This window comes from Mustela erminea, chromosome 4 (assembly GCF_009829155.1).
Source record: "Mustela erminea isolate mMusErm1 chromosome 4, mMusErm1.Pri, whole genome shotgun sequence".
Lineage (NCBI taxonomy): Eukaryota > Metazoa > Chordata > Mammalia > Carnivora > Mustelidae > Mustela > Mustela erminea.
Window position 1 is genome coordinate 44,318,894 of NC_045617.1, and position 27,188 is coordinate 44,346,081.

The window sequence follows — 27,188 nt, forward strand, 5'->3', positions numbered from 1 at the left end:
ATAGTTTTTTCCATGTGAAAATGAATTATTGTGAAAAGTACTTTTTAGGGGTTCCTGGATGGCTTAGTCGGTTAAGCATCCAACTCTTGATTTCAGCTCTGGTCATGATCTAAGTAAGGGTCATGAGATCGAGTCCTATGTCGGGCTCCACAGAAGCTTGTTTAAGATTCTCTCTCTTTCCCTCTACACCCCCCGCTTCTGCTTGTGCACTCTCTTTCTCTCAAAAAAAGAGTATACTTTTTGAAAAAATTGATGACCAATGAAATACCAGATATTTCTTAGAAGAAGAAAAATTATATGTTGGGTTTAGTTTAAAACTTTCGGTGCGAGAAGATAAAGGAAAAAAACTTGTATAAGATGAAATGCATTCTAAGTATACTGGGTAGTTTTTTTTTTGTTGTTCTTACCTTTTTTAAAAAAAATTAGTATTTTTTTAAGTTATCTCTACCCAAAACGTGGGGTTTGAACTTAAAACCCCAAGATGAAGAGTCACATACTCTACTGACTAAACCAGCTAGGTGTCCCTTTTGTCTTGTTTTCTGTTTGATTTTGTGTTTAGCACTTCTGAACTTGTGAATCTTCCCTCCCATTTTATTCCTCAGTTTTTTTTCTTTTGCAATTTGTAGATGTTTTTCTGGTTTCTTGGGATCTCCTGGTTCTCTACCAGTCACCACTTCGAATTGAATTTTTTTTTCGATGTGTGCACAGTGTTATGTAAACAATGTAATTGGTATGTTATTTCCATTGTTAGTACAGTCAGCCAAAATCAAGAGTGGGACGCTTAACTAAAATTGATTTAGACTTCTTTAAAATTAATGACCATCTTTCTTTATTTAATGAAGTGCATAAGACCAAAAAGTGGTTACTTTTTGTTGTTAAAAAAAATCTTTTTTTATTTGCGTACAGGATTTTGTAGATTTTATTAAGTGTTAATTTAGCCAAATTTGGATGCCTTCTTGCCCAAAATAATTACTTCTTAAATTAAAAATAATCATGAGTCTAAAGGGATATTTATATTTTATATCTTGTATTTGAATGGTTGCATGCTTCAACCCAGAAAATATTTGTTACATAATTTTTTGGTATAACTACTGCAAGGATATTTGAACATTGTATATAGTAGTGTTAACCTTTGCCTTTGTTTGTACCATTAACCCATTATTTGAAAGAGCTAAATCTTTCTAAGGACTAGAGTACCACCTTCTAGAAGAGTATTTTCTGGTGATACGGAGCTTAAGGTTGCAGTTACTGGTATTTCATTTATACAAATTTCTGCCCATAAAGTTTTCTAACTGTTTCAAGTTACAAAACAATATTAGGTAAGACTGAGTTAATTTTGGCTTTAAAAAGTCAGTTTATCTTGTAAGAAAATAGTGTTGCAAGAAGAACAGACAACAGATTTTCCAAATTATTTCACATTTTACGCATTTAGTTTCCTGCAAAACCCTTTGTGTCAACTTCTTTTAATTATCAAGAAAGTTATATGATATTGTAGAATTTGTTTTATAGTTGAGAAACAAAAACAATGTTAGCTAGTGTTTCATCTTCCTTCCTGTGTATCAGGTACTATGCTAAATGCTTTATACTACAACTTTGTAAAGTAAGTAGCATTTTCATCTTACATGTAAGGAAACTCTTAAGTAATTTAGGAACTTAGTTTCTAGGGACACTTCACTGGTAAGTGGAAGAACTGGAATTCAAACCTTTTCGTGTCTGACTGTAGAGGCTGAGGTCTTAGCTGCTGTGCAATACTATTCTTTCTACAAATGTAGCTTTGTTATTTGAATATAAAATAGCTTTTGAGAATTAAATTTTTTTTTTGTTCTTATCATTGTAATATAGCTTTGATGATCCTTTTGAGATTTCCTCCCCCCCTTTTTTTCTTTTTTTCATTCAAGAAACTTCTACAACATCCAGAACTGAGTAATAGTCAACTTCTGGCAGATTTTCTCTCTCCCAATGGTGGGGAAACACAGTTTCTTGATAAGATACTACCAGATGTTAATCTTGGTAAGTCAGTTTAAAGAATCGTGTATATGAGGATAAACTGAAAATAATCAGCATTTCAGATTAATGTAGAGGAATAGCTTTATATAGTGAAGCCACTTTATATAGTGTAGCCAAATTCTAACACACTTTTTATATACTGTTAGTAGGAATATAAATTGGGAACTATGTGGAAAAATAGTTTGGTATGAAACTGAATGACTTAGCAGTCTCTCTCTGAAATACATTCTGTAGACTCTTTTATTCATATTGAAGAATGTTCATAGCATCATTGTTTTATAGCCAAACCTAGAAAAATGTTCATTACCAGTAGATCAGCAGATAAATTGTGATAGATTCATAAAATGAATACCTATAGCATGTAGCTATTTGCAACAAGATTGATAATCTTAAAAGCATGATGTTGAATGAAAGAAGCAAGACACAGAAGAATATATACAGCATAATTTCTTTTATATAAAGTTCAGTATAGACCACAATAATAAGGAAAGCAGGAAAAGTTTGAATAAAATTGTTAAAGATAATAATGGAAGTAAAACAGTATTTCTAAGTATATTTTATATAATACAGTCTTAAGTACTTATAGAACTAAACAAATGAATTAAATATTACAAATGGGCCTTTGGCTTTCATTTGTATCTCTTCAAATTAATACATTTAATTGAGCCAGAGTAGTTGGTGTTTGTGCATGGAGGTTTTCTTATCGGGAAAATGCGAGGACATTTTATATTTGGTTATGTATGGTATTTAGGAGACAGAATTGGGTAGACATGGTTGGTTACTGACTAGGTTTGACTGAAGGAGAAGAAATGATCAAAGATGACCCAGGTTTCTATTTAAACAATTGAAGGGATGCTGTTACTTGCTTAGATAAGGAATAAATTGAGAGCAGTTCTGAACTTGTTGAATTTACAGAATCCAGTTAAAGAAGATTTGTAAGGCAGGGAGGCCAGGAGATAGGCAAGGAGTAGAGATTTGAGTGTTATTTGAAATCAGATTGAGCAAATAAAATTGGCTCAAGGAAGAGCATGTAGAAGAGACAGAAAAGAACAGGATGAAGAAGCTCTGTAGTTTAAGGAACTTGGGAAATTCTTTTTTTTTAATTTATTTATTTGAGAGGGAAAGAGTGAGCAGAGGGATGGGGAGAGAAAGAATCTTCAAGTGGACTCCCTGCTGAGTGGGGAGCTTGACAGAGGGGTCGATCCCAGGACCCTGTGGTATGACCTGAGCCAAAATCAAGAGTCAGATGCTTAACCGACTGAGTACCCTGGTACCCCAGGTTCTTGGGGAATTCTAAGGAAGCAGGTATAGTTTATGGGGGTAGCAAAGGAAAAATAGTATGATGGGAGAGAGTTGGGTGGTTTTCATGTCGTAAAACAATCTCCCATTTTAATTTGTTATTATGTCTCCTGCTATTGCTGAAAGTCTACTTTTTCTCAGTTGAACTGCAAGAAATTTTAAGTTACATTTATCAATTTTGACTAATTTTTACAGGCATTTCTAATGTTTGAGAAAATCTCAAGATGTTTGATATTTTAAAATAAGGGAACCTAGAGATAAGATCAAGAAGAAATTTTGGCAGGGCGCCTGGGTGGCTCAGAGCTACTTACATAGTCAGTGTGGGTTTGTTTGTTTTCTTAATTTTTTTAATTTATTTTTATTATTATTATTATTTTTTTTGTTTTTGTTTTTGTTTTCTTAATTTTAGAGAGAGAGAGAGAGTGCGAGTGGAGGGGAGGGGCAGAGGGCAAGGGAGAGAGAGCATCTCTTAGGTGGGCTGCATGCTGAATGTGGAGCCTGACATGGGGCTTGATCTCATGACCCTGAGATCATGACCTAAGCCAAAATTAAGAGTTGGACACTTGACCAACTGAGCAACCCATGTGCCCCTAAATAGCCAATGTGAATGTTGTAGCAGTTCTTAAAACTTTTTTGACTACCTTTGCATGCTTTTAGGTATCTTTATATATTCATTATTGTTTAAAATCTTTTGAAAACTTTTTTTTTTAAGATTTTATTTATTTATTTGACAGAGAGAGAGATCACAGTAGACAGAGAAGCAGGCAGAGAGAGAGAGAGGGAAGCAGGTTCCCTGCTGAGCAGAGAGCCCGATGCGGGACTCCATCCCAGGACCCTGAGATCATGACCTGAGCCGAAAGCAGCAGCTTAACCCACTGAGCCACCCAGGCACCCCTGAAAACATTTCTTATGGAAAATTTCAAATATACACAAAAGTGGAGAATTTTATATAATAAATTTCTCATTCTGTTTCAGCTGTTCCAATACTTGGCTTGTTTAGTCCCTTCTGCCCCCCACCCCAATCCCACTGTATTATTTTCAGTAAATCCTAAATGTTATATCTATAAATAGTTAAGAATACCATATTTATTGTAAATTTCTATTGAATGTGAAATGGTAAATTATTAATTTTTTACTTTTTACTTGGCTGTTTAGTATTTAAAATTACCTAGTGAAGGGGCACCTGGATGGCTCATTTTGTTAACAATCTGCCTTTGGCTCAGATATGATCCCAGGGCCCTGGGATTGAGCAGAACATTGGGGGGGTTTGCTCAGTAGGGAGTCTTCTTCACCCTCTCCCTCTCCCTGCTGCTCCCCCTGATTGTACTTTATGTCTCTGTCAAGAAAATGAATAAAGTCTTAAAAAAAAAAAATCACCAAGTGAAGTATACATGTAAGTAATTCTGAGATACATTATACCTTCATAAAATTAATATTTTATTTTTAATTGCAGGAAAAATTATAAAGTCTGTTCCTGGAAAACTAATGAAAGAGGTGAATAACTGATTTATGTATATTTTGTAACATGATAGTTATAAGCACATCTAAATATCAGTGAACTTTTAACGGGTTATATGATTATTAAAAATTACAATCTTGATTTTTAATTCTCATATCATGATTTCTGTATCACAACAGAAAGGTCAGCATTTGGAACCTTTCATCATGAATTTTATTAATTCTTGTGAATCTCCAAAGCCTAAACCGAGTAAACCGGAACTGACTATTCTCAGCCCTACTTCAGAAAACAACAAGAAGGTAGTGTGTCTTGACTTAGAGTCATGAAGTTTGAAGTTGTCCTACTTGAAACTTTTCCATTATAGGGAATGTTGGTGTTAATGAAATGAATGGGACTTATATCTTTTATGTGAAAATCAGTTGTGCAGTTAAAGAGGGTATTTTATGCAGTGTCTGCCTCTTTAACAGGTAAGTGTTTCTTTTGCTAATGGTATTTATAAACTTATGCCATTTCTGTATTGGGGGGATATTTTTAAGGTGGTTTTCTTAGGTTGTAATTCAACAACAGCCAATACTCAAATAAATTGATATAATGTATTTATATTGATTTGATGTTTATTTTATCTCATTTCAATGGCTTATGTAATATTTAATCCATTCATTAAGAAGGTATATTATCGTGTGCCTATTGTTCAGTGCAAGGCACTAGAAAATGAAGATAATTTCCAGTTTGCAGCAAGCTCACTTTAGGGATTCCTGGGTGGCTCAGTCAGTTAAGTGTCTGCCTTTGGCTTAGGTCATGATCCCAGGGTCAAGTTGTACATTGGGCTCCTTGCTCAGTGGGGAGTCTCCTTCTCTCTCTGCCTGCTAGTCCCCCCTGCCTGTGCTCTCTCTGGCGCGCACGCTCTCTCTCTCTCTCTCTCACAAATAAGTAAAATGAAATAAAAATCAAAGGATGCTCACTTTAGTTCCAGAATAGTGCTTAGCATGGGGAGCTGTTGAGCTCAAAGGCTAGCCCTCCCCCTTCCTGCAAAGCCTCACCTTTTTGTTATTAGTATAAAAGATATTTTTCATGTTTTTCTACTTTATAACTTCCTTTTGGGTAAACAAATAGTTAATTTTTGTGTATTGATTTTTAAAAATTCAATAGCCTTGCTAGACTTGTATTAACTTTAGTAATACATCTATTAATTCTTTTAGATTTGCGCACTTACATGCAAATGATGGTTTTGTTTCTCATGGCTGTGAACTACTATATAAAGGGCATGATTTCAGTGTTTCACCATTAAGCCATATAGCATACCATAGCTTTTTTCATAGATATTCTTTATAAATAAGGGTAAGGAAGTTTACATTCCTGTTTGTGGGTGGCCTTGGCTATAATTTTTCTCTCTCGTTCTATCCTTGTCACATTCTGGTATCAGTTATATTAACCTTTTTCTGTTTGCTGGTAAAGTTATAATTGGAATCATTAGTTCTTTAAATAATTGTTAGAACTGGTTGTTAAAGTCACCTAAGCCTTGAGTTTTGTTTATAGGAAGGTTTTTTTAAAAGCCAATTTAATTTCTTTAATGAATGTAGTATTCTTCAGATTTGTTGCGTGAGTCAGTTTTTTGCCTCCAAAGATTTTATTTATTCACCTGAGAGAGAGACAGAGAGAGAGAGTGTGTGTGTGTGTGTGTGTATGTGTGTATGGTGTGTGTGAGAGCTTGGGGAAGAACAGGGAGAGGCACAAGCAGACTCCTGAGCTGAGTGTGGAGCCTGATGCAGGGCTTGATCCCATGACCCCAAGATCATGACCTGAGCTGAAACCAAGAGTCAGGGCCAATCATCTGAGCCACCCAGGTGCTGCCCCAAAATGAGTCAGTTTTGATAAATTTTATATATTTTTTTTTAAATGAGGGGGAGGGGCAGAAGGAGAAGTGGGGAGAGAGAGAGAATGAATATCTTAAGCAGGTTCTACACCCAGCTTGGAGCCTGATGCAGGGTTCCATCTTACAACCGTCAGATCGTGACCTGAGCCAAATCAAGAGTCAGACCCTTAACCAGCTGAGCCACCTAGACACCCCAATAGGTTATATTTTCAATACATTTTTTATTCTATCTTAATTTGAAATTTTTTTGGCCTAAAGTTGTTTTTTTCTGACATCCATAGCTATGTCCCCTTTGATTTTTTTAGTATTATTTGTCTTTTTCTTTTTTTTTTCTTTTGATCAGTCTTGCCAAAGATTTTGTCCTTTTCATCTTTTGACTTGTCGATCTTTTCTATCAAACTTTAGTTCCTTGATTTCTGCTATTTTATTATTCCAATAATACATTTTTTTGCATATCCTGGGAGTAAGTAGGGCTGAGGTTTAGTTGCATTTCATCATTTTCTACTATAAGTAATTTTCTACATCTTGTTTTCACACTGATTGGGCATTTCTGGACTGTGATTATTATTGTCCAAATAAATTTTGGTTAAAGCTAAGTATTCACATCTAAACACCCTTTAATTGTGGATTATAATTTGTTAAGTCATGTTAGTTTTAAAATTAGCTGTCATCAATATATTTACACATCTTTATGTGTTCATTTGCTCCTTTTGATGTTCAAAAAAAGAGTTTCTTCATGAATAATGAATTTCCTTTGTGTCTAAATTTCCTTGTGTCTAAAATTAATGCAGACTTTTATATATTATTTTGGGAGGAATATGTATTTTTTATTCAATTTGGGGCATAAACATGAAACTTTAGAGGCAGAGCTTAATCTATCTGATAATTCTGTTTTGGTTGGAAAAGTATAAGTGCCTGTGCTCTGTTCACATTAGCTTTAGTGATTGTTACCTTCAGGTGTAATAAACTATTTTTCTCTTTATTATTCCAATTTTTACATTAGCTTTTCAGTGATCTGTTTAAGAATAATGCAAACCGTGCTGAGAATACAGAAAGAAAGCAAAACCAGAATTATTTTATGGAGATGATGACTGTAGAAGGAGTCTATGATTACCTGATGTATGTAGGTAGGTAAGATACATGTGGTTACTGCGAAGACCTATTTTTCATTTATGTATCGTTTCTTCTGTGATACAAATTAATAATGCTCTTCACTATTGTCCCATTGTAACTTCTTTTTAAATTGAAGATACTTCTTTTATAAGAATTTTATATAATTGGGTCTTGAACATACTAAAGTTACTAACGTTTACAAATAAAATATTGACCGTTTATGGTTTTTTATACTGGAGAATGTTTAGAATATCTGTTTATCGTTACAAAATATTTCATATCATCCTTCTCAGGACGGGTGGTCTTCCAAGTTCCTGACTGGCTTCATCATCTCTTAATGGGAACTCGAATCCTGTTTAAAAACACCCTGGAAATGTATACTGACTACTATCTTCATTGTAAACTAGAACAACTGTTCCAGGAGCACCGTTTGGTCTCACTCATAACACTTCTCAGAGGTTTGTATTTTGTCATGTGTTTGTTTATGTTTAATGTGCTTTTGTGTCTTGCTTTTCATTGGTTTCCTAGGATTTCTGTAATGAAGTAATTTGTAACAGGTAAAAATTCTAGTGAATATTTTTTTGTCTCTTTTTAGATGCTGTATTCTGTGAAAACACTGAACCTCGCTCTCTCCAAGATAAGCAAAAACGAGCAAAACAGACTTTTGAAGAAATGATGAATTACATTCCAGGTATAATATTTAAGTAGTTTAATATAGACAAGCATTTCTTTGAGATCACAATGTATAGCAATTTTCTTTTAAGATTCTATTTGGAGAGGACGCCTGGGTGGCTCAGTTGGTTGGGCGACTGCCTTCGGCTCAGGTCATGATCCTGGAGTCCTGGGATCAAGTCCCGTATCCAGCTCTCTGCTTAGCAGGGAGGTTGCTTCCCCCTCTGATTCTCCTCTTCTCATGCTTGCGCTCTCTCTCTCTCTCAAATAAATAAAATCTTAAAAAGATTTTATTTGGAGAGAGAGAGCAAGCACATAAGTTAGGGGAGGGGCAGAGGAGGAGGGAGAGAGAGAATCTCAAACAAACTGTACCAAGTGTGGAGCCTGATGTGGGGCTCAATCTCAAAACTCCAGATCAGGATCTGAGCTGAAATCTAGAGTTAGATGCCTAACCAGCTGAACCATCCAGGCACCCCACAAGGTATAAATTGGATTATTGAAACTAATTTTTATTTTGAGTTACCATTTTAGAAATAGTTACAGAAACCAAGCAAAATTAACTTATTAGTTAATTAAATTTGGTTTTTATGATATAAGCACTATGAACTAAGAAAGGCTTTTGCTAATACAGTAGCCAGATTCTTGTAGCAGCAACTTCAATCAGACTGATGTAAGTGATATGTTTGTGGGACAGTTGGAATCCTGCCACCCGCTATGCTCTGAGAAGAACTACAATAGTGTTTATGAGTAAAAGATCAGAATTAATTAATTCATTCTAAATTTACTGGTCCACATGTCAGGCACTGTGTGGAGAGCAAGGCCTATAAAAGTATACTTGAGTAGTTCCGTCTAGCAGGAAGACAGGTATACAGACAAAACATACATGTGATGGAGGCATGTTCAAGTCACAGAGTATCTCAGAGGAAGAGAATGATCACTTCTGTAAAGGAGGTAGGCTTGAGCCATAAGATAAATGAATGGTAGTAACCTTTTATAGAGTGGGAAATACAAGGAAAAAACATCAAAGGGTCAAAGCAGAGGATACTTAGTTTAGAATATTTTGAGTGTGAATTGCCTGTACATTATTCAGGAGGAACTGTCTAATAAAGGGTTAGATATCCATCCAGGTTTTGAAATTAGAGAAACAAATGGTAAAAGATAGAGATAATGGGAGTTTTGTGTAGTGGATAATCATGCCCAGAGAGAAAATACAGAGTAGGACTTGAAAAGAGGCCTTTGGACTGTGTGTTAGAGAATCCTCATCATTGAACAATTAGTCTCTGAATAGTCCTGCTGCTCTTTATGAAGACAGTTAAGTTAAATCCCTGATCTGAATATAAAAGTGAATAGAAGCTATTTTGGGCTAAGTCTTCTGTAGGTAAATGATGAAATAATTTCTTACCTATTTTGTAACAGCAGCCCTTAGCATTCATGGCTTTAACAGTCTTAGTTTTGATATTAGAGACAACACAGAAGCCAGTGGATGTATTAATTTATTATTTTGCTGAGGCACAAATCTGAATCACATCTACTTAAAGACTCCTTTGGAAGGAGTAATTTAGTCAGTAAACTTAGCATGTTTTCCTTTTGTTCTCTACCCCTCGTTTCTTACTCAGGGACTCGTCCATATCAGGCTACATGTCATGAAAATATCAAGGATCTGCTATGCTTATTATAAATTTAATTTGGCCTTTGCTTCTTAGGGTTAGATTTATCTCCTAGAAGCAAACATAAGGTGAAAACTTTTTAAGAACATAATTAATAGTTTTATTATGTTGGGGGACAGGGGAAAGGACAAATATTTGAACACTTTCTTAAGAATAATTTTATTTTCCTCTTCTGGGGAAAACATTCAGAGATTTTTTTCAGTAAGTACTGACTCTTTGGTAAGAGAAATGATATATGACAGCTGTGCAATCAAATATGTATCAGAAATTTTTGGATCCTAAATTAGTGTTTAAACATTTCCCCAAAAGATCGTTCTGTAAGATGGTTAGTAATAATTACACAAAAAGTACAAAAGTAAATTCAAGAGGTCATAGCCATTGAGGAAAGTCAGTGTTCAAAAATTAAACTTCTTTTCTGATATTAAGATATTCAAACATTATGAAAAGTATGTAGAGTAAAAAATAGAAGCCATTTCTCCCTAATCAGTTTGGTATTAATACTCACATTTTTCTATGCATTTCTGTACATGTGTGTACAAATGTATACACAGACTTCTAGGATTTGGTTTTATTTGTTTTACCTGAATGGGATAACATAATATGTATTATTTTCTAACTGTCTTTTATCACTTAATAGTATAAGTAGATTTCTTTATTGCAACATTCCTCAGAGCTTGTAGTATACTTTGTGCATTGTGAATCTACCAAAGGGCGAGTTTCTTAACTTGAGTGTAGAAGCCTTTTTTCTAGGAGCCCCTCATAGAACACTAGTTTAGGAAATGCAGAGTTATAGTTTTTGTGTAATACCTGGGAAACAGGGTGAAGATTTTGCTTTCTGGTCCAGTTAATGATGAGTCCGCTTATAATGTTAAATGTTTCACATTTGGTTTTCTCTTTTAGATCTGATAGTCAAGTGTATCGGTGAAGAAGCCAAGTATGAAAGCATCCGACTTCTCTTTGATGGCTTACAACAGCCAGTTCTCAATAAGCAGGTAAAATTCATCAAAGCACGTTAACTAGTGTTGGCTAGGTTTTTTTTTTTTTTTATAAACATATAATATATTTTTATCCCCAGGGGTACAGGTCTGTGAATCGCCCGGTTTACACACTTCACAGCACTCACCAAACCACATACCCTCCCCAGTGTCCATAATCCCACCCCCCTTCTCCCAACCCCCCTCCCCCCAGCAACCCTCAGTTTGTTTTGTGAGATTAAGAGTCACTTATGGTTTGTCTCCCTTCCAATCCCATCTTGTTTTTCATTTATTCTTGTCCTACCCCCTTAAGCCCCCATGTTGCATCACCACTTCCTCATATCAGGGAGATCATATGATAGTTGTCTTTTTCTGCTTGACTTATTTCACTAAGCATGATACGCTCTAGTTCCATCCACGTTGTCGCAAATGGCAAGATTTCATTTCTTTTGATGGCTGCATAGTATTCCATTGTGTATATATACCACATCTTCTTGATCCATTCATCTGTTGATGGACATCTAGGTTCTTTCCATAGTTTGGCTATTGTGGACATTGCTGCTATAAACACTCGGGTGCACATGCCCCTTCAGATCACTATGTTTGTATCTTTAGGGTAAATACCCAGTAGTGCTATTGCTGGGTCATAGGGTAGTTCTATTTTCAACATTTTAAGGAACATCCATGTTGTTTTCCAGAGAGGTTGTACCAGCTTGCATTCCCACCAACAGTGTAGGAGGGTTCCCCTTTCTCCGCATCCTCGCCAGCATCTATTATTTCCTGACTTGTTAATTTTAGCCATTCTGACGGGTGTGAGGTGATATCTCATTGTGGTTTTGATTTGTATTTCCCTGATGCCGAGTGATATGGAGCACTTTTCATGTGTCTGTTGGCCATCTGGATGTCTTCTTTGCAGAAATATCTATTCATGTCCTCTGCCCATTTCTTGATTGGATTATTTGTTCTTTGGGTGTTGAGTTTGCTAAGTTCTTTATAGATTTTGGACACTAGCCCTTTATCCGATATGTCGTTTGCAAATATCTTCTCCCATTCTGTCAGTTGTCTTTTGGTTTTGTTAACTGTTAACTTTGCTGTGCAAAAGCTTTTGATCTTGATAAAATCCCAATAGTTCATTTTTGCCCTTGCTTCCCTTGCCTTTGGCGATGTTCCTAGGAAGATGTTGCTGCGGTTGAGGTCGAAGAGGTTGCTGCCTGTGTTCTCCTCAAGGATTTTGATGGATTCCTTTCGCACATTGAGGTCCTTCATCCATTTTGAGTCTATTTTCGTGTGTGGTGTAAGGAAATGGTCCAATTTCATTTTTCTGCATATGGCTGTCCAATTTTCCCAACACCATTTATTGAAGAGGCTGTCTTTTTTCCATTGGACATTCTTTCCTGCTTTGTCGAATATTAGTTGACCCTAGAGTTGAGGGTCTATTTCTGGGCTTTCTATTCTGTTCCATTGATCTATGTGTCTGTTTTTGTGCCAGTACCATGCTGTCTTGATGATGACAGCTTTGTAATAGAGCTTGAAGTCCGAAATTGTGATGCCACCAACTTTGGCTTTCTTTTTCAATATTCCTTTGGCTATTTGAGGTCTTTTCTGGTTCCATATAAATTTTAGGATTATTTGTTCCATTTCTTTGAAAAAGATGGATGGTACTTTGATAGGAATTGCATTAAATGTGTAGATTGCTTTAGGTAGCATAGACATTTTCACAATATTTATTCTTCCAATCCAGGAACATGGAACATTTTTCCATTTCTTTGCATCTTCCCAGTTTCTTTCATGAGTACTTTATAGTTTTCTGAGTATAGATTCTGTGCCTCTTTGGTTAGGTTTATTCCGAGGTATCTTGTGGTTTTGGGTGCAATTGTAAATGGGATTGACTCCTTAATTTCTCTTTCTTCTGTCTTGTTGTTGGTGTAGAGAAATGTTGGCTAGGTTTTTTGAAGGACCCACTGTAGGGTGTCTGGTATATTATTAATTGTGATGTGACACTACATTAAATCAAGACAGTGCACGTCAGCCATTCAGATAGAAAAAAACACTATTTTATCTCCTACTCTTTTTTGCTGATTATTTTTTTAAATTAAATTTTCTGTTTTAATTTCAGTATAGTTAACATACAGTGTTGTATTAGTTTCACACATACATTATCACGGTTCAACAATTTCACACGTTACTCAGTGCTCATCGTGATAAGCACACTCCTTAATCCCCGTCACCTATTTCACCCGTCTGCACACCCACCTCACCTGTGGTAGCCATCAGTTCTCTAGAGTTCAGAGGTGCTTTTTTTTTCTTTACAACATGAGTTGTTTTGACTTCAATCATATACAAAATTCATGAAATAAAGCAAAAATTTAAAAACTAAGAGTTCCATCATTTAGATTACATAGAATAAATTATATATATAGTTCAGTCTGTACATATTTTGTTGAGATCTTTATAGTTAAAATTTTGTGTCCTGCTTGTGTCTTTAACATTTATGCAGCATAATAATAAAATGTACACATATGAAGACATGTGTATCTGAGTTCTGTTCCCAGCCTTCTCGTTTAGAGGTAACCACAGTCCTGAATTTTGCTCTTATCATTTTTATGGCTTTTATCTAATGCCTTAAAATTTTTTTTGTGTGTGTGCTTTAGCTGACTTACGTTTTATTGGACATTGTGATACAAGAACTATTTCCCGAGCTCAATAAGGTAACAGAGAAGCAGTAGTTTTATTCTTAATGTTTTTAATGATATGCTGACATCTTAATTAGGGACACAAAAATCAAGGAAACCCTTGTGGCTATGATCCTTTTAAAAATAAACAGCCTTAATATATGACTCCTTATATTTTCTTTTTTCAACATGGTTAAGACATAGAGTTGGTTTTGGGGGGATAGGAAAGGAATAGCCTGTGTTTTGACTTTGTTCCTTCCTAATTATAAGCAGATAGAAACATTATACCCTGCAGAATCTTTCCGGAGGAAGATGTAAGTTTAAATCCTAGCACTAGAAAGTTCCAAGCTCTTTAGGCTGTTCTCTGTCTGTAACACTGAAGGCTATATAAGTTAGACTTGAGTGTTTTGGGGCAGTTGAGCTTACGTGAACCCAAGAGTACAAAATGAGTTGGAATTGGAGAATGGTAATAATATTATTGTATTGAATCTGGAGGGGATATATATAAATCTATATATATCTATATATATCTTTCTTAGGTTAAGATATTTATACAGTGGAATCATTAGGCACTTCACAAATGAACCCTGTTTTGTTGTCTTCTATTAAGTAGATCTGTTTCTACTTTTAGGTACAAAAAGAAGTTACCTCTGTGACTTCCTGGATGTAAGCATTTGGATTTGGGAAAGAATACCAGATAGATAACAAATTTCTGCTGTGCTAGTGTAGTATTTTCTTTTACTTTTGTATATTCTTGTATATATCATGTAATCCAGTGTCTGAAATTTTGATTTTTTGTTTTAATAAAGACTAACACAAACTTAATAATGGTCACAAGTGATTGGGTTTCATAGTCTCTCTTTTTTTTTTTTTTTACCTGTTTTCCAAATTTTATAACAGCTGTCATTTGTTGTTGCCGTTTTTAAAGAGATAATTCATAATCCTCTTAGGGCAAACAGATAAAACAATACTCTTTGTATTCTATCACTTTGAAAATATTTATGTTTAGTATGGAGAAACAGGAGTAAGATCTGTTTTGCTTTCTTATTTAGAGTTAATACATTTTAGTAGATTTTTTTTCTTCTTATTCCTATTTTCTGTATTACTACGTGCCTGTAAAGAAGACATTCTTTATGAGTTTTTCATAAGAAACAAAGGACTACTCCTTACTCTTTTTTGGATTGACAATTATACCCCTTTTGAAATGTGAACACTGACTACTTACAGATGTTTGTGATTGTGGGGTTGCAGTTGCATTTTATTGAATGAATGTAGTAGCCATATTCCAAAATCTTATGTAAACAGTTTAGTCAAGAAGATATTTGGTTTATGTCTGTTGTCTCTCCACACAGAAAATAATTGTATTTCTTGAGGAAAGTTAATTTAAAATTTTAGAGTCAGTGTTCAGAATTGTACTCACAATTCCCTCCCATGCTCTACTTTTCTCCTTGAAACAAATTTGTCTTTCAAGATTGAGAGTTTTGTATTTGCTAACTGGTTGTAGCATTCATTTAGAATACATTTACTGAGTTTGAGCTATGTATTAGATACTAAGCTAGGTAATACGAAACTAAATACAATTTAGAAATTAACCTATTTAATACTATTCACTTATTTTTTTCCCAAGGTATTAAAAAAATGGTTATTAGGTATTACAGTTTTTGAAAAGACTTTGTTAGTAGTTTTTTAATATTTTTAATTGCTTGAAAATTCTAGAATATATATGAGTTTCTGTGAATCAGTGCTTTAATACCAAGCCTTAAACATTTACTAATTTCCCGGGGATAGGTAGAAGATGAATCAGGTTAACTCTTCACATTTAAATCCATAGCATTTTAAATACTGTTATTTAAAATGTCATGGTAAACTGGAAAAATAAAATATTTTACAGCCCTTTTTATGCTATTCTTACATAGTGTCCTATAAATTGTGATTTTCTCTTTATTTAGATGAGAAAAATGTTGTTAGGAGTGCATCATTCTGCATGGGCTGCCATAATGAAATACCACAGACTGGGTGGCTTAAACAACAAATTTATTTCTCACAGTTCTGGGGGGTAGAAGTCCAAGAAGAGGTGCTGACAAGGTAGATTTCATTCTTGAGGCCTCTTCTTTTGGTTTGCATTTGTCCACCTTCTCACATGTGCCCCTACCTCTTTGTGTAGGTGTGAGGGAGGAGAGAAGGAGATCTCTCTCTCTCTCCTTCTTATAAGGCCACCAGTCCTATTGGATTAGGGTTCCACTCTTACGATCTCATTTAACCTCGATTACCTCCTAAAGGACTCATCTCCAAATATGGAGAATTTTTGTGTTAAAATAGTTTTGGGCTTCAACATTAGAGGTTTTTGTTGTTGTTGTTGTTGTTGTTTTAAGATTTTATTAATTTATTTGAGAGATAGAACATGAGCAGGGAGAGAGACAGAGGGAGAGGAAGAAAGAGGGGGAGAAGCAGAATCCTTGAGGATCTGGGAGCCCAACATGGGACTCAATCCCAGGACTCCAGGATATTGACCGGAGCTGAAGGCAAATGCTTAATGGAACCACCCAGGTGCTCCCAACATAAGAATTTTAGGAGGATACAATTCAGTTAATAGCAGTGGGTGAGCTCTTATTTAAAGAAAATATGATGTGTAAAAATCTACACATACAAAAGTAATCATTCACATTATAAAAGAAAAAGGAACTAGATGCAGTCTCTGTCAGCCAGGCATTTATCTACATTATCACATTTTATTTTATTTTTATTTTTTAATTTTTTATTTATTTTTAGAATTTCTTTTCAGTGTTCCTGAATTCACTGTTTATGCATCACACCCAGTGCTCCATGCAATACATGCCCTCCTTAGTACCCACCACCAGGCTCATCTAACCCCTCACCTCCCTCCCCTCCAAAACCCTCAGTTAGTTCTGCAGAGTCCACAGTCTCTCATGGTTCATCTCCCCACCCCCGCCGCCACTTTCCCCCAACTCCCTTCTCCTCTCTATCTTCCCATGTCCTCTGTGTTATTCCTTATGCTCCACAAAAAAGTGAAACCATATGATAATTGACTCTCTCTGCTTGACTTATTTCACTCAGCATGCTCTCTTCCAGTCCCAACCATGTTGCTACAAAAGTTGGGTATTCATCCTTTCTGATGGAAGCATAGTACTCCATTGTATCTATGGACCACATCTTCTTTATCCATTCGTCCGTTGAAGGGCATCTTGGTTCTTTCCACAGTTTGGCGATTGTGGCCATTGCTGCTGTGAACATTGGGATACAGATGGCCCTTCTTTTCACTACATCTGTATCTTTGGGGTAAATACCCAGTAGTGCGATTGCAGGGTCATAGGGTATCTGTGTTTTTAATTTCTTAAGGAATCTCCAACTGTTTTCCAAAGTGGCTGTACCAACTTGTATTCCTACCAACAGTGTAAGAGGGTTCCCCTTACATATCCTCTCCAACACATGTTGTTTATTGTCTTGTTAATTTTGGCCATTCTAACTGGTGTATGGTGGTATCTCAATGTGGTTTTGATTTAAATCTCCCTGATGGCTAGTGATGATGAATATTTTTTCATGTGTCTGTTAGCCATTTGTATGTCTTCATTGAGAAGTGTCTATTCATGTCTTCTGCCCATTTTTTGACATGATTATCTGTTTTGTGTGTGTTGAGTTTGAGAAGTTCTCTATAGATCTTGGATATCAGCCCTTTGTCTGTATTTATCATCCATCACAGTAATTGTGAGATGATACTATTTCTATATAAGTAAGGAATTAAAGCCAGAGAGAGGAGTGAAGTTAGAATTCAAACTTAGATTTGTCTTTCATCTTCATGTGATTGTTAGTGTTGCCCCATAAAAGAAGCTTTTATTTCCAAAAGTAGGCACTCTTTGGATCCTTTTTAAAAAGCATGTTCTCCAGTCATTTCAAGTATTCACTTTGTACATTACTTTCTCTCTATCTTTATGTGTGTCCTCTAGTACATGAGCTTCACATTTTGAAATGTGTTTGTAGAGTGCTCGCTTCGGCAGCACATATACTGAAATGTGTTTGTAGAAACAACGATCAGTGTTTCTGGTTGAGGGGATAAAATGAAAAATAGATGGAAAGATGTTTTCAGATTTAAAAGGACATTATAAAATTGTGTTTTCTATATAATCATTTATAGATACCCAAAGGTTCTGAGAAATGATTGAAAGTAAGCACTTAAATTACCATTTATTGACTTACTAAAAACCACTTGATTTTACAATAGAAATATAAATAGAAGTCCAATTCCCCACTGTTCTTAGCAGATTGTGTAATGATATATATACAAATTGTAATTTGTAGATATAGAAATAGTCAACATTAGCATAATGTTGACTTAAATGAATGGATGAAAAAATGAATAGGTCTTGCTAGTTCACTGTATTCCCTTTCAGGTCTGCTTTTTGTAATGTATCCAGTAATCTCTTTGACAATGCTGGATATACAGAGGAGAAATCTTTAACCTGCGGCCTGTGAGTTCCAGGGAAAAATAGTTTATTTTTATTTATTTTTTTTCTTAACTTGATATTTATGGTTTTTTTCTGCCAAATACTTCAGGTAATGGTTGTGTATTTAAGTGACACCCTATTTAATTAAAGCAGTGGCAGGCAGAATTTGGCCCTCAGGCTATGCTTTGCTAATTTCTGATGTAGAAGAACAAAAGAGGGAAGAAAAGGAATACTGTTAGAAAAATTACAATTACCTTCATATTAGGGAACGGGGGAATTGAATCTTTGGAGAAAGGCAACTATCTTTTTTTAAAAATTTAAATTCAATTTAATTAACATGTAGTTGTTACTGGTTTCAGAGGTAGAATTTAATGATTCATCAGTTGCATATAACAACCAGTGCTCATTCCATCAAGTGCCCTTCTTCGTGCCCATCACCCAGTTATTCCACCCCTATCTGCCTCCCCTCCAGCAACCCTGTTTGTTTCCTATAGTTAAGAGTCTCTTATGGTTTGTCTCCCTCTCTGATTTTGTCTTATTTTTCCTTCCCTTCCATGATGTTCATCTGTTTTGTTTCTTACATTCCACATGTGAGTGAAATCATATGATATTTGTCTTTCTCTGACTGACTTATTTCGCTCAGCATGATACCTTCTGGTTCCATCCACGTCATTGCAGATGGCAAGATTTCATTCTTTTTGATGGCTGGGTAATACTCCATTGCATATATATACCACATCTTCTTTATTCATTCATCAGTTGTTGGACGTCTGGGCTCTTGCCATAGTTTGGCTATTATGGACATTGCTGCTACAAACATTGGGTGCAGGTGCCCCTTCAGAATACTATGTTTGTATCCTTTGGATAAATCCCTAGTAGGACAATTCCTAGGTCATAAGGTAGCTCTATTTTTAGTTTTCTGAGGAGCCTCGATACCGTTTTCCAGAGTGGTTATATCAGTTTGCATTCCCACCAACAGTGTGAGAGGGTTCTGTTTTCTCTATAGCCTCACCAATCTTTCCTGACATGTTAATTTTGGGCATCCTGACCAATGTGATACTATGTGGTTTTGATTTTTATTTCCCTGGTGCCAAAGGATGTTGAACTTTTTTTTTTTTTTTTTAATGTGGCTGTTGGCCATTTGTATGTCTTTTTTTTTTTTTTTAAGGTTTATTTATTTATTTATTTATTTATTTGACAGAGATCACAAGTAGGCAGAGAGGCAGGCAGAGAGAGAGGAGGAAGCAGGAAGCAGGCTCCCTGCTGAGCAGAGAGCCTGATGCGGGGCTTGATCCCAGGGTCCCAGGATCATGACCTGAGCCGAAGGCAGAGGCTTTAACCCACTGAGCCACCCAGGCGCCCCTTGTATGTCCTCTTTAGAGAAATGTCTGTTCATGTCTTCTGCCCATTTCTTGACTGTATTTTTTTTGGGCGGGGGGTAAACCACCTCCTTTTGACTGCATCAGATAAGAAAATTGGTGCCTTTTGATTTGTTATACTTGAGCCAAATCAGCTTCCAAAATGTATCCTGTTTCACCAGTACAAAAATAACATTTATTATAATCTTCCATTTGCAAAATGTGTAAGTCACAGAAGCTGGTGGTTGCTTCAGGGTTACCCCAGCTGATTGTATGTATTGTGCCAGGGGACTATTAAAGGGATGAACTATGTCCCCTGAAAAGATGGCAGGGCTTTGGTCCTCATCCCCAGTACCTGTGAATGTGACCTTATTTAGAAATAGTGTTTTGCAGGTGACCAGAATGAAGTCATTATAGTGGGCCTAATCCAGTATGACTTTATCCTAAAAAGGGATAGAGGGGTACCTGGGTGGCGCAGTCAGTTAAGCATCCAGCTCTTGGCTTCAGTTCCAGCTATGAACTCAGGGTCATGAGATCAGGCCCTGCGTCAGGCTCTGTGCTCATCAGGGAGTCTGCTTGAGAATCTGATTTCCCCTCTCTCTCTGCCCATCCTGCTTGTGCTTTCTCTTTTGCTCTCTCAGATTAAATAAATAAATCCTGAGAAAAAATGAGGGGGGACATGGAGGCAGACATACTGAAGGAAAGGGATCTAAAAACATGGAGAAAATACCAGGTATAAGGCAAGGAATGCCCGAGTCCACCTGAAGCTGGGAGAGGCTTGGAATAGATTCTCCACCACAGTCTTCAGAAGAAAACAACCCTGCCAAGTTGATCTTAGACTCCTAACCTCCAGAATGGTGAGATGATAAATTTCTGTTGTTTAAGCCATCCAGATTGTGTCAGTTTATTAACAGCAGTCCCGAGTAATGAATCAGGAACCTTTCCTAATTTTGTCAAACCTAGCTATATATCCACGGGACTGCACAGTCCTTGAGGGAGAAACTTTTTCCAATGGACGACTACTGACAGCCTCAACTCTCTTCTAAGAAATCAGATTACTCTTTGTTGCAAACTGCTGAAGGCGGCTTTGCCACAAAATGGATTTAATGTATTCAGTTGATCAGTGTGTAACAGTTGGTTTATTGTGTTATCAGTATGCTTGAAGATTCTTAGATGTACAACCAGTTCAGATAAATTAAAATCCCCAACATTGTCTAGCTTGATCATTTTTATTTTTAGTAAACAACTACAGGCCTCAAAACAGTTTCTGCCTTAGATTCTGTGCATGAAAGTCCGAAAATGTAACAATAGTATTACTTAAAATACCCTTTATTTACTGTGTTCTTTTACCTAAAAATTGTGTGCTTTTTTCCTATATTTTGTTTGAGGAAGGGGATAGGGAGGATTATCAGATAGCAAAGGACTTATGATCAAGGGAAATGATTCTGTTGATAAACTGTCAAAGTTTTCCTTCAGTCATATCATCTCAGATTATAGTGTTTGCTTGAGAGAAGAAATAACTACCAAAGACAAGGAGCATGTCCAGTTTTATTATACAATTGAATCGCACAATTCAATCTATAATTGTAAAGTGTCTGAGGTCATTTCTTAAGCCACTGCACAATACATGCACATACATTTAGAAAACTTAAAAAAAGTCTTTAAAAATTTGTGCTCCAGTAGGATTTATTCTGTTTTATTGGCCAAGCCTAAAAAATGTACTCCAAATTTACCTTTCTCTAATTTTCCTCTTATAATCTCACTGACATTTATTTATAGCTAATCTGTATATGCATAACACTGAGGATATTATTTTATTGCAGTGGCCTTTTTAAAGATGTTACACAGTTTGAATGTGTATTTCTTTATCAAGTGTACTTAATATTTTTAGACATTAAGAAACAAACACTGCTTCTCCAAACCTCTACTGCTATTTGCTCACCATTCTTTAAGGTGAAGGCTCCCATTTCTTGCTGAATCATTATGCAGTGCTAAGCAGGCTCACATGGTCTCATGACCACCTTAAGCAAGTATGTGTTCTTTGGGGCATAAATCATTTCATCAGTCTGGGTGTTTCTTGAGCTTCCACTCAGAGGGAATCAATCCCAGGCAGGAGTTCTCATATCTGTATTTGAGAATAATCCTGATGTAATACCACTTTAAAAAAAAATCAATCCTTGTCTCATCTTCTGGATTTTCCATGACTGGGGGTGGGGGTGGGGAGGGAGAGAGAGAGAGAAAGAGTGTGTGTGTGTGTGTGTGTGTGTGTGTGTGTGTGTGTGTGTGTGTGTAGTGTGACTAGAGTAAGTACAGTGCTGGCATCTTGCTAGGGAGGGTCAGGTGCAGGTTTAGAATTACACCTTGTCTTAGAAAGTTCTTTAATGATACCTTTACATTAGAAGGAAAGAAGGAGCACAAAGGCAGAATTGATGGACTCCCATAAAATTATTAACAGCTAATACCACGTCAGGCACTAGGCTGCTGCTCCTTAACAAATACCCCCTTAACAAATCTAAATGCCCTTTAGTTCTTTTTCTTCTGTAAATACATCCTGGGCCTCCTGTTCTTCCCTTGCCTTTCTCCCTGAGCCTGGACTATTTTTTGCCTTTCCTATCATCTGCTGCACTGTTTGTTCCCTGACTCATTAAAGGCACATGGGTGGTACAAGAGAGAGTGCTACCCTGTGTTAGTCCATTAAACTCACTTATAACAGGATCTAAAAAGGAAAAAACAGAGACCTGAAATAAAGCAGAACTTATCATCCAGGAGTTTGATGCCATTGACAGGAATACAGGAAGCCATTAAGTATCATTCCGAACAGCAACTGGATGTAATTGAACGAGAGTGCTGGGCTTGAGGTCAGAGACGCTGGGTTCTGGTCTTATATCTGTCACTTTCAGCTGTATGGCCCTGGACACGTCTGCTCTTTCTGAGCTTCAGTTTCCCATCTGTGAAATGGGAAAAACAGTACCTGCCTTGCCTACCAAAATTATAGGCATCAAAAAAGATAATGTGCTTAAAACTCCCTTGTAAATGATAAAATGTAAACATAGTTGCTGGGTGGATTAAAATGGATATAAAGGAGAAAAATGATTTCTGTGGTTTAAAATTGTTAATAAAATTTTATTAAAATTTGCATATGTAAACTATAGATGGTTGGCCTTCTGTCAAAGGGCTCATTTTCATTTTTTTTCCCATGTATTCATTAACTTGCTGATCCTGTGTGATGGTGTCAGTGTCTTCATTTACAGTCCTCTAAACTCAGCTTCTAGGGGCCTGCAAAGATGGTCTGTGCCATTATCAAGCCAGTTCCTAAAAGGCAGACTTGAATTTCACTTGGAAAAAAATGCAGTTCCACACATTAATGGCAAGAAGAATTTTTGGCTATTGATATAAAACAATGATCACTGCCAAAAATGAAAGAAGTATTAGAGAAAAGCTCCCATGACAATGACTTCCTGCAGAAAACTTGATCCGACCTTCAACCGCTGGATAAATTACTTTCATTTTTAAGATGTATCCAGAAACCACATTGATATCTTGGTCACCTAGAAAAATACATACATTATTTTAATTACAGAATAAGTAATTATCAATTAAGAGTAAGAAGTGAGAAAACCAATGTATTTCTCTAAAGCCCTCTGTAATTAGAAGAGAAATTTTCTTTCATAAGCTAGGGATAAAATGTCACAAAAGACAAAGAGTGGTAATCAAAGGTGTAAAGAATTTGATTGCTTTTTCATGTCCCAGATGTCAAATGTACCCACTGTTCACTACTAGATAATTAGATGACTCCATCAACTCTGAGATAACTCAAGAAAACGTTGTTGCCATTATTGCTTTTGAACCATTCCAAAATAAGGGCATTAGGGAACTGGTCAAGAACAATTAGTTGAGACAATAAAAGTGGCTTCCTTCTGCTTGCCTGGTCAGAAGTCATTTTCACGTAATTGACAGTGAGACAATGGAGACTTCATTTCTAAAAGAGGAGACCTGATTTTAAAAAATACCAATTGCCTGTAACTCAACAAACTCATAGGGACCTGGCAAAAATTTTGTTGTAATAATACTCCTTGACAAATTCTTTATCTGATGAGGGGGTTAACACCCAAAATATATGAAGAACTCCTACAATTCAAAAACAAAAACAAAAATCTGATTAAAAAATGGGCAGAGGATCTGAATAGACATTTTTCCAAAGAAGACAGGCAGATGGCCAACTGACAACATGAAATGATGCTCGAGATCACTCATCATCAGAGAAATGCAAATCTAAACCCGTAATACCATCTCATTGGTAGAATGGCTATTATCAAAAAAGATAGGAAATAACAAGTGTTGGCAAGGATGTGGAAAAAGGAACCCTTGTGCACTGCTGGTGGGAATGCAAACTGGTACAGCCGCTATGGAAAATGGTATGGAGTTTCCTCAAAAAATTAAAAAAAAAAAAAAAACAGAACCACTGTATGACCCAGCAATTCCACTTCTGAGTATTTGAAAAAGACAAAAACACTATTCAAAAAGAAAAATGCATGCCCATGTTCATTGCAGCATTATTTACAATAGCAAAGATCTGGAAAAAAGTGTCCACTGGTGGATGAATGGATAAAATGTGACACACACACACGCACAATGGAATACTATTTAGCCATAAATGAAATCTTGTCTTTTGCAGTAACATCGATGGACCTTGAGGGCATTATGATAAGTAAGTCAGAGAAAGACTACCATACGATCTCACTTATACATGGAATTAACAGCAACAAAACCGAGCTTGTCAATATAAAGAACAACCTGCTAGTTGCCAGAAGTGGAGGCGGGGGTAGGCAAAATAGGTCAAGGGGATCAAAAGTCCAGGGTTCCAGTACAAATGAGTCATAGGGATATAATGCACAGCATGGTGATAGAGTTAATACTGTACTGTATATTTAAAAGCTGCTATGAGAGCAGATCTTTAAAGTCCCCCATTGTAAGAAAAAATTTGGGGGGCATCTGGGTGGCTCAGTTGTTAAGCGTCTGCCTTTGGCTCGGGTCATAATCCCAGGGTCCTGGGATCCAGCCCCATGTTGGGTTCCTGCTTGGCAGGAAGCCTGCTTCTCCCTCTCCCATTCCCCCTGCTTGTGTTTTCTCGCTTGCTTTGTGTCTGTCAAATAAGTAAAATCTTTAAAAAAATTTTTTTGTGACTGTATTATGTTAAGTAGACATTGTGATGATCATTTCATCATATATATATATATATTGAATCTATATGTCTAATACTAATCTTATATGTCAGTTATACCTCAATAAAAATTTTATCACTAATATTTAAAAAAGAACTCTCTGCTGTGGTTCTCAGTCCTGCATTTGAATCACTGGAAGAGACTTTTGCCCCAACCCAATTAAATGAGATTCTCTTAAAATTTCGGGCCAAGGTATTGGTATTTAAATTAAACTGCTCCCCAGTTGACTCAGATGTATAGCCAGGGTTGAGAACCCCTAGGGCCAAGGATTCCTGAACCTTCTATGTGAGCTCCTCCTTTCCAATACCTGTAAGTCTGGGCTTGGGTGATGCACAGCCACCAGCCTCTGTCTCATGCCGGACTCAAGAAGACACCTTTTCAGCCTGCCCTTGCATCTTCTATTACGGAACAGACAGAAGTAGCCAGTGACTTTCCTGGGAGGAAGGACTGCCTCCTTTGCCCTAGCTCTACTCTCTACCCTCCTTGGAAGCAGTTAAAACAGCAGGCCCACCATGGTGGAGCAGAGGGGAACGTAGCTGAGCTCCTTCCTGGAAATGAACAGAAACTCTGCATCTGTCTTGTGAGCACACTGGCTTCTGCCCCGGAGAAGAGGAAGGGGTGATATATTCTATCAATGGACTTTATGTGTCCGAGTGGTTCTTTTTTGTTTGTTTGTTTGTTTGTTTTGTTTTGTTTTAATTTTGTTTGTTGTTTTAATTAATTTTTTAAATGGCCCTGTGCTGATGGCATCCTCAGGGCCTCTGTGGGACTCACATCACCCAGGTATCTCCCATCAATGGACTTCCACAGGAAGTGGTTCTCAGAACTGATTTTTAAAAGTGAGGCTGATGTAAAACGACCCTAAATGCTGCCAAAAATATTGACTGGGGTCCATTGACTGGACTTATAGTTTGCTCAACAAACCCACTGTGCTGAAAACGGAGAGGGGAGCCTATCCTATCCACTCCTACCTGATTTATTCACACTAAATGCTTCAAGAAAGTTTACAGGATTTTCCAGATCCAATCTAAAATTCTAGAGATGAGTTTTTTCTTTAAGCGCAAAACTCATTTATATTTCACAATTTGAATAGCTGTTTACATGTACTTAAAGAGTTTCAAAACACTTGGGGCTTGGATGGGTGGGTCTGTGTGCTGGGGAGGGGCAGGGCACACCTGGTCCAGTGCGGTGCTGCTGTTCTCCAACAAAACTGGAGAGAGTCAGCAACACAGGGGTGGGATCTGGTTCTGGCTTTGCAGTCCTGGCATCCTGAGTAGCTCCTGTCTTTGGACCACTACTGTTGTCTGTGAGGACTTTGGGAGTAGGGAGAGGGAGAGACACTTGTGCTTACCAGAGTCGTGTCTTAGTGCTTCATCTTTTATCATCTGGAATCCATCTCCACCATTGGCGAGGAAGCTTGGGAGGACTACCTTATATGTCTTGTCCATTTGGAGAGGCTCATAACTGGGTACTCGACACTGGGTACAAAGAACATCTAATTTGACTACTCTGTCCCCAGGTTTTCGGGAAAGATCATACACCACCTGAATTCCTAGAAAAGAAATGAGTCTGTGTTTTCACTGGATCCAAGAGATCTAAGAAAGATTTCTGAGAGAGAGATTTGGGCTGAAATCTGGAATTAGGGCATTGGATTTGGTTTGCATGGAGTGTGAGCTTGAATGATATTTCATCAGGGGAGTTGAGAAGACACCGCAGCATTTGGTTAGGTCTACCCTCAAGTCCTGGGAGGTCTGAGAACCACTGGAAGGGAAAATTGGCTCTGGCTCAGAATGGGCCTGGGGTACCAATGCAGGGAGAAACTACATCTTTTTAGAATCCTAAATGAACCGGTCAACTACTTGGTTCAATGACTTTGGAACCTGAGAAATAGATGAGAGGTGCAGAACATTTTGTTAGAATTCTGAAGACTACTAAATGGTAATAATCTGGGTTTGGATGACTTTCTTATAGAACAGGTAACAACTACCCAGCACTGCTGGAGCATCAAAACCCCACCATCCCCCCCCAACTCTCTCCTGGAAAAGTACAGAATGTTTGGGTTCCCTCAAGGCAGCAGGTGGGGCTCCCCCACCCTCTGCAGCCCTAATCCCAAGAGCGGGGTGTTTCCTGAGAGAGAGGACGTGACAAAGCAATCACACCATCAGGTGAGGCCCACCACCTACAGTACAAAAAAAAAAAAGAGGCCAAAATATAGTGTCAGAGTCAAAGTTAATAAAGCTATTATAATTATTATTATTTTACAGATTAACTCACTGAACTGTGCAACTCATAGCCGACCGATGTGTTTCATGTTTGTGTTTCAATGTTTCCCTTGTCGATTGGGGAAGCATTTGTTTTTGTTCCATTTGCACTGTGATCTGTGAGATGAGCAGGTCATGGTTTCTCTCTGCT

At 36.8% G+C, this 27,188-nt stretch overlaps 2 protein-coding genes across 7 annotated transcripts in view; one reads left to right on the forward strand and one right to left on the reverse strand.

The window, feature by feature from the left end:
- SNX14 (sorting nexin 14) overlaps window positions 1-27,188 on the forward strand; it is a 94,347-nt gene that overhangs the window by 64,827 nt on the left and 2,332 nt on the right. For 5 of the 6 annotated variants that reach the window (XM_032339122.1, XM_032339126.1, XM_032339124.1 and 2 more), the window contains 9 exons: window positions 1,899-2,010; window positions 4,760-4,800; window positions 4,945-5,064; window positions 7,642-7,765; window positions 8,045-8,209; window positions 8,347-8,442; window positions 10,991-11,082; window positions 13,716-13,772; window positions 14,368-14,570. In XM_032339122.1, coding sequence (XP_032195013.1) covers window positions 1,899-2,010; window positions 4,760-4,800; window positions 4,945-5,064; window positions 7,642-7,765; window positions 8,045-8,209; window positions 8,347-8,442; window positions 10,991-11,082; window positions 13,716-13,772; window positions 14,368-14,406 — 846 coding nt within the window. In that variant the 3' untranslated portion in view covers window positions 14,407-14,570. Of the gene's footprint in view, window positions 1-1,898; window positions 2,011-4,759; window positions 4,801-4,944; window positions 5,065-7,641; window positions 7,766-8,044; window positions 8,210-8,346; window positions 8,443-10,990; window positions 11,083-13,715; window positions 13,773-14,367; window positions 14,571-27,188 lie in introns of those variants that run through there. The other variant, XM_032339128.1, reaches the window with a different exon arrangement.
- Window positions 22,176-27,188, reverse strand: part of NT5E (5'-nucleotidase ecto) — a 48,829-nt gene continuing 43,816 nt past the window's right edge. Inside the window, exons 8-9 of the mRNA XM_032339129.1 lie at window positions 26,128-26,328; window positions 22,176-23,102 (exon numbers count right to left, since the gene is read on the reverse strand). Coding sequence (XP_032195020.1) covers window positions 22,939-23,102; window positions 26,128-26,328 — 365 coding nt within the window. The 3' untranslated portion in view covers window positions 22,176-22,938. The remainder of the gene's footprint in view (window positions 23,103-26,127; window positions 26,329-27,188) is intronic.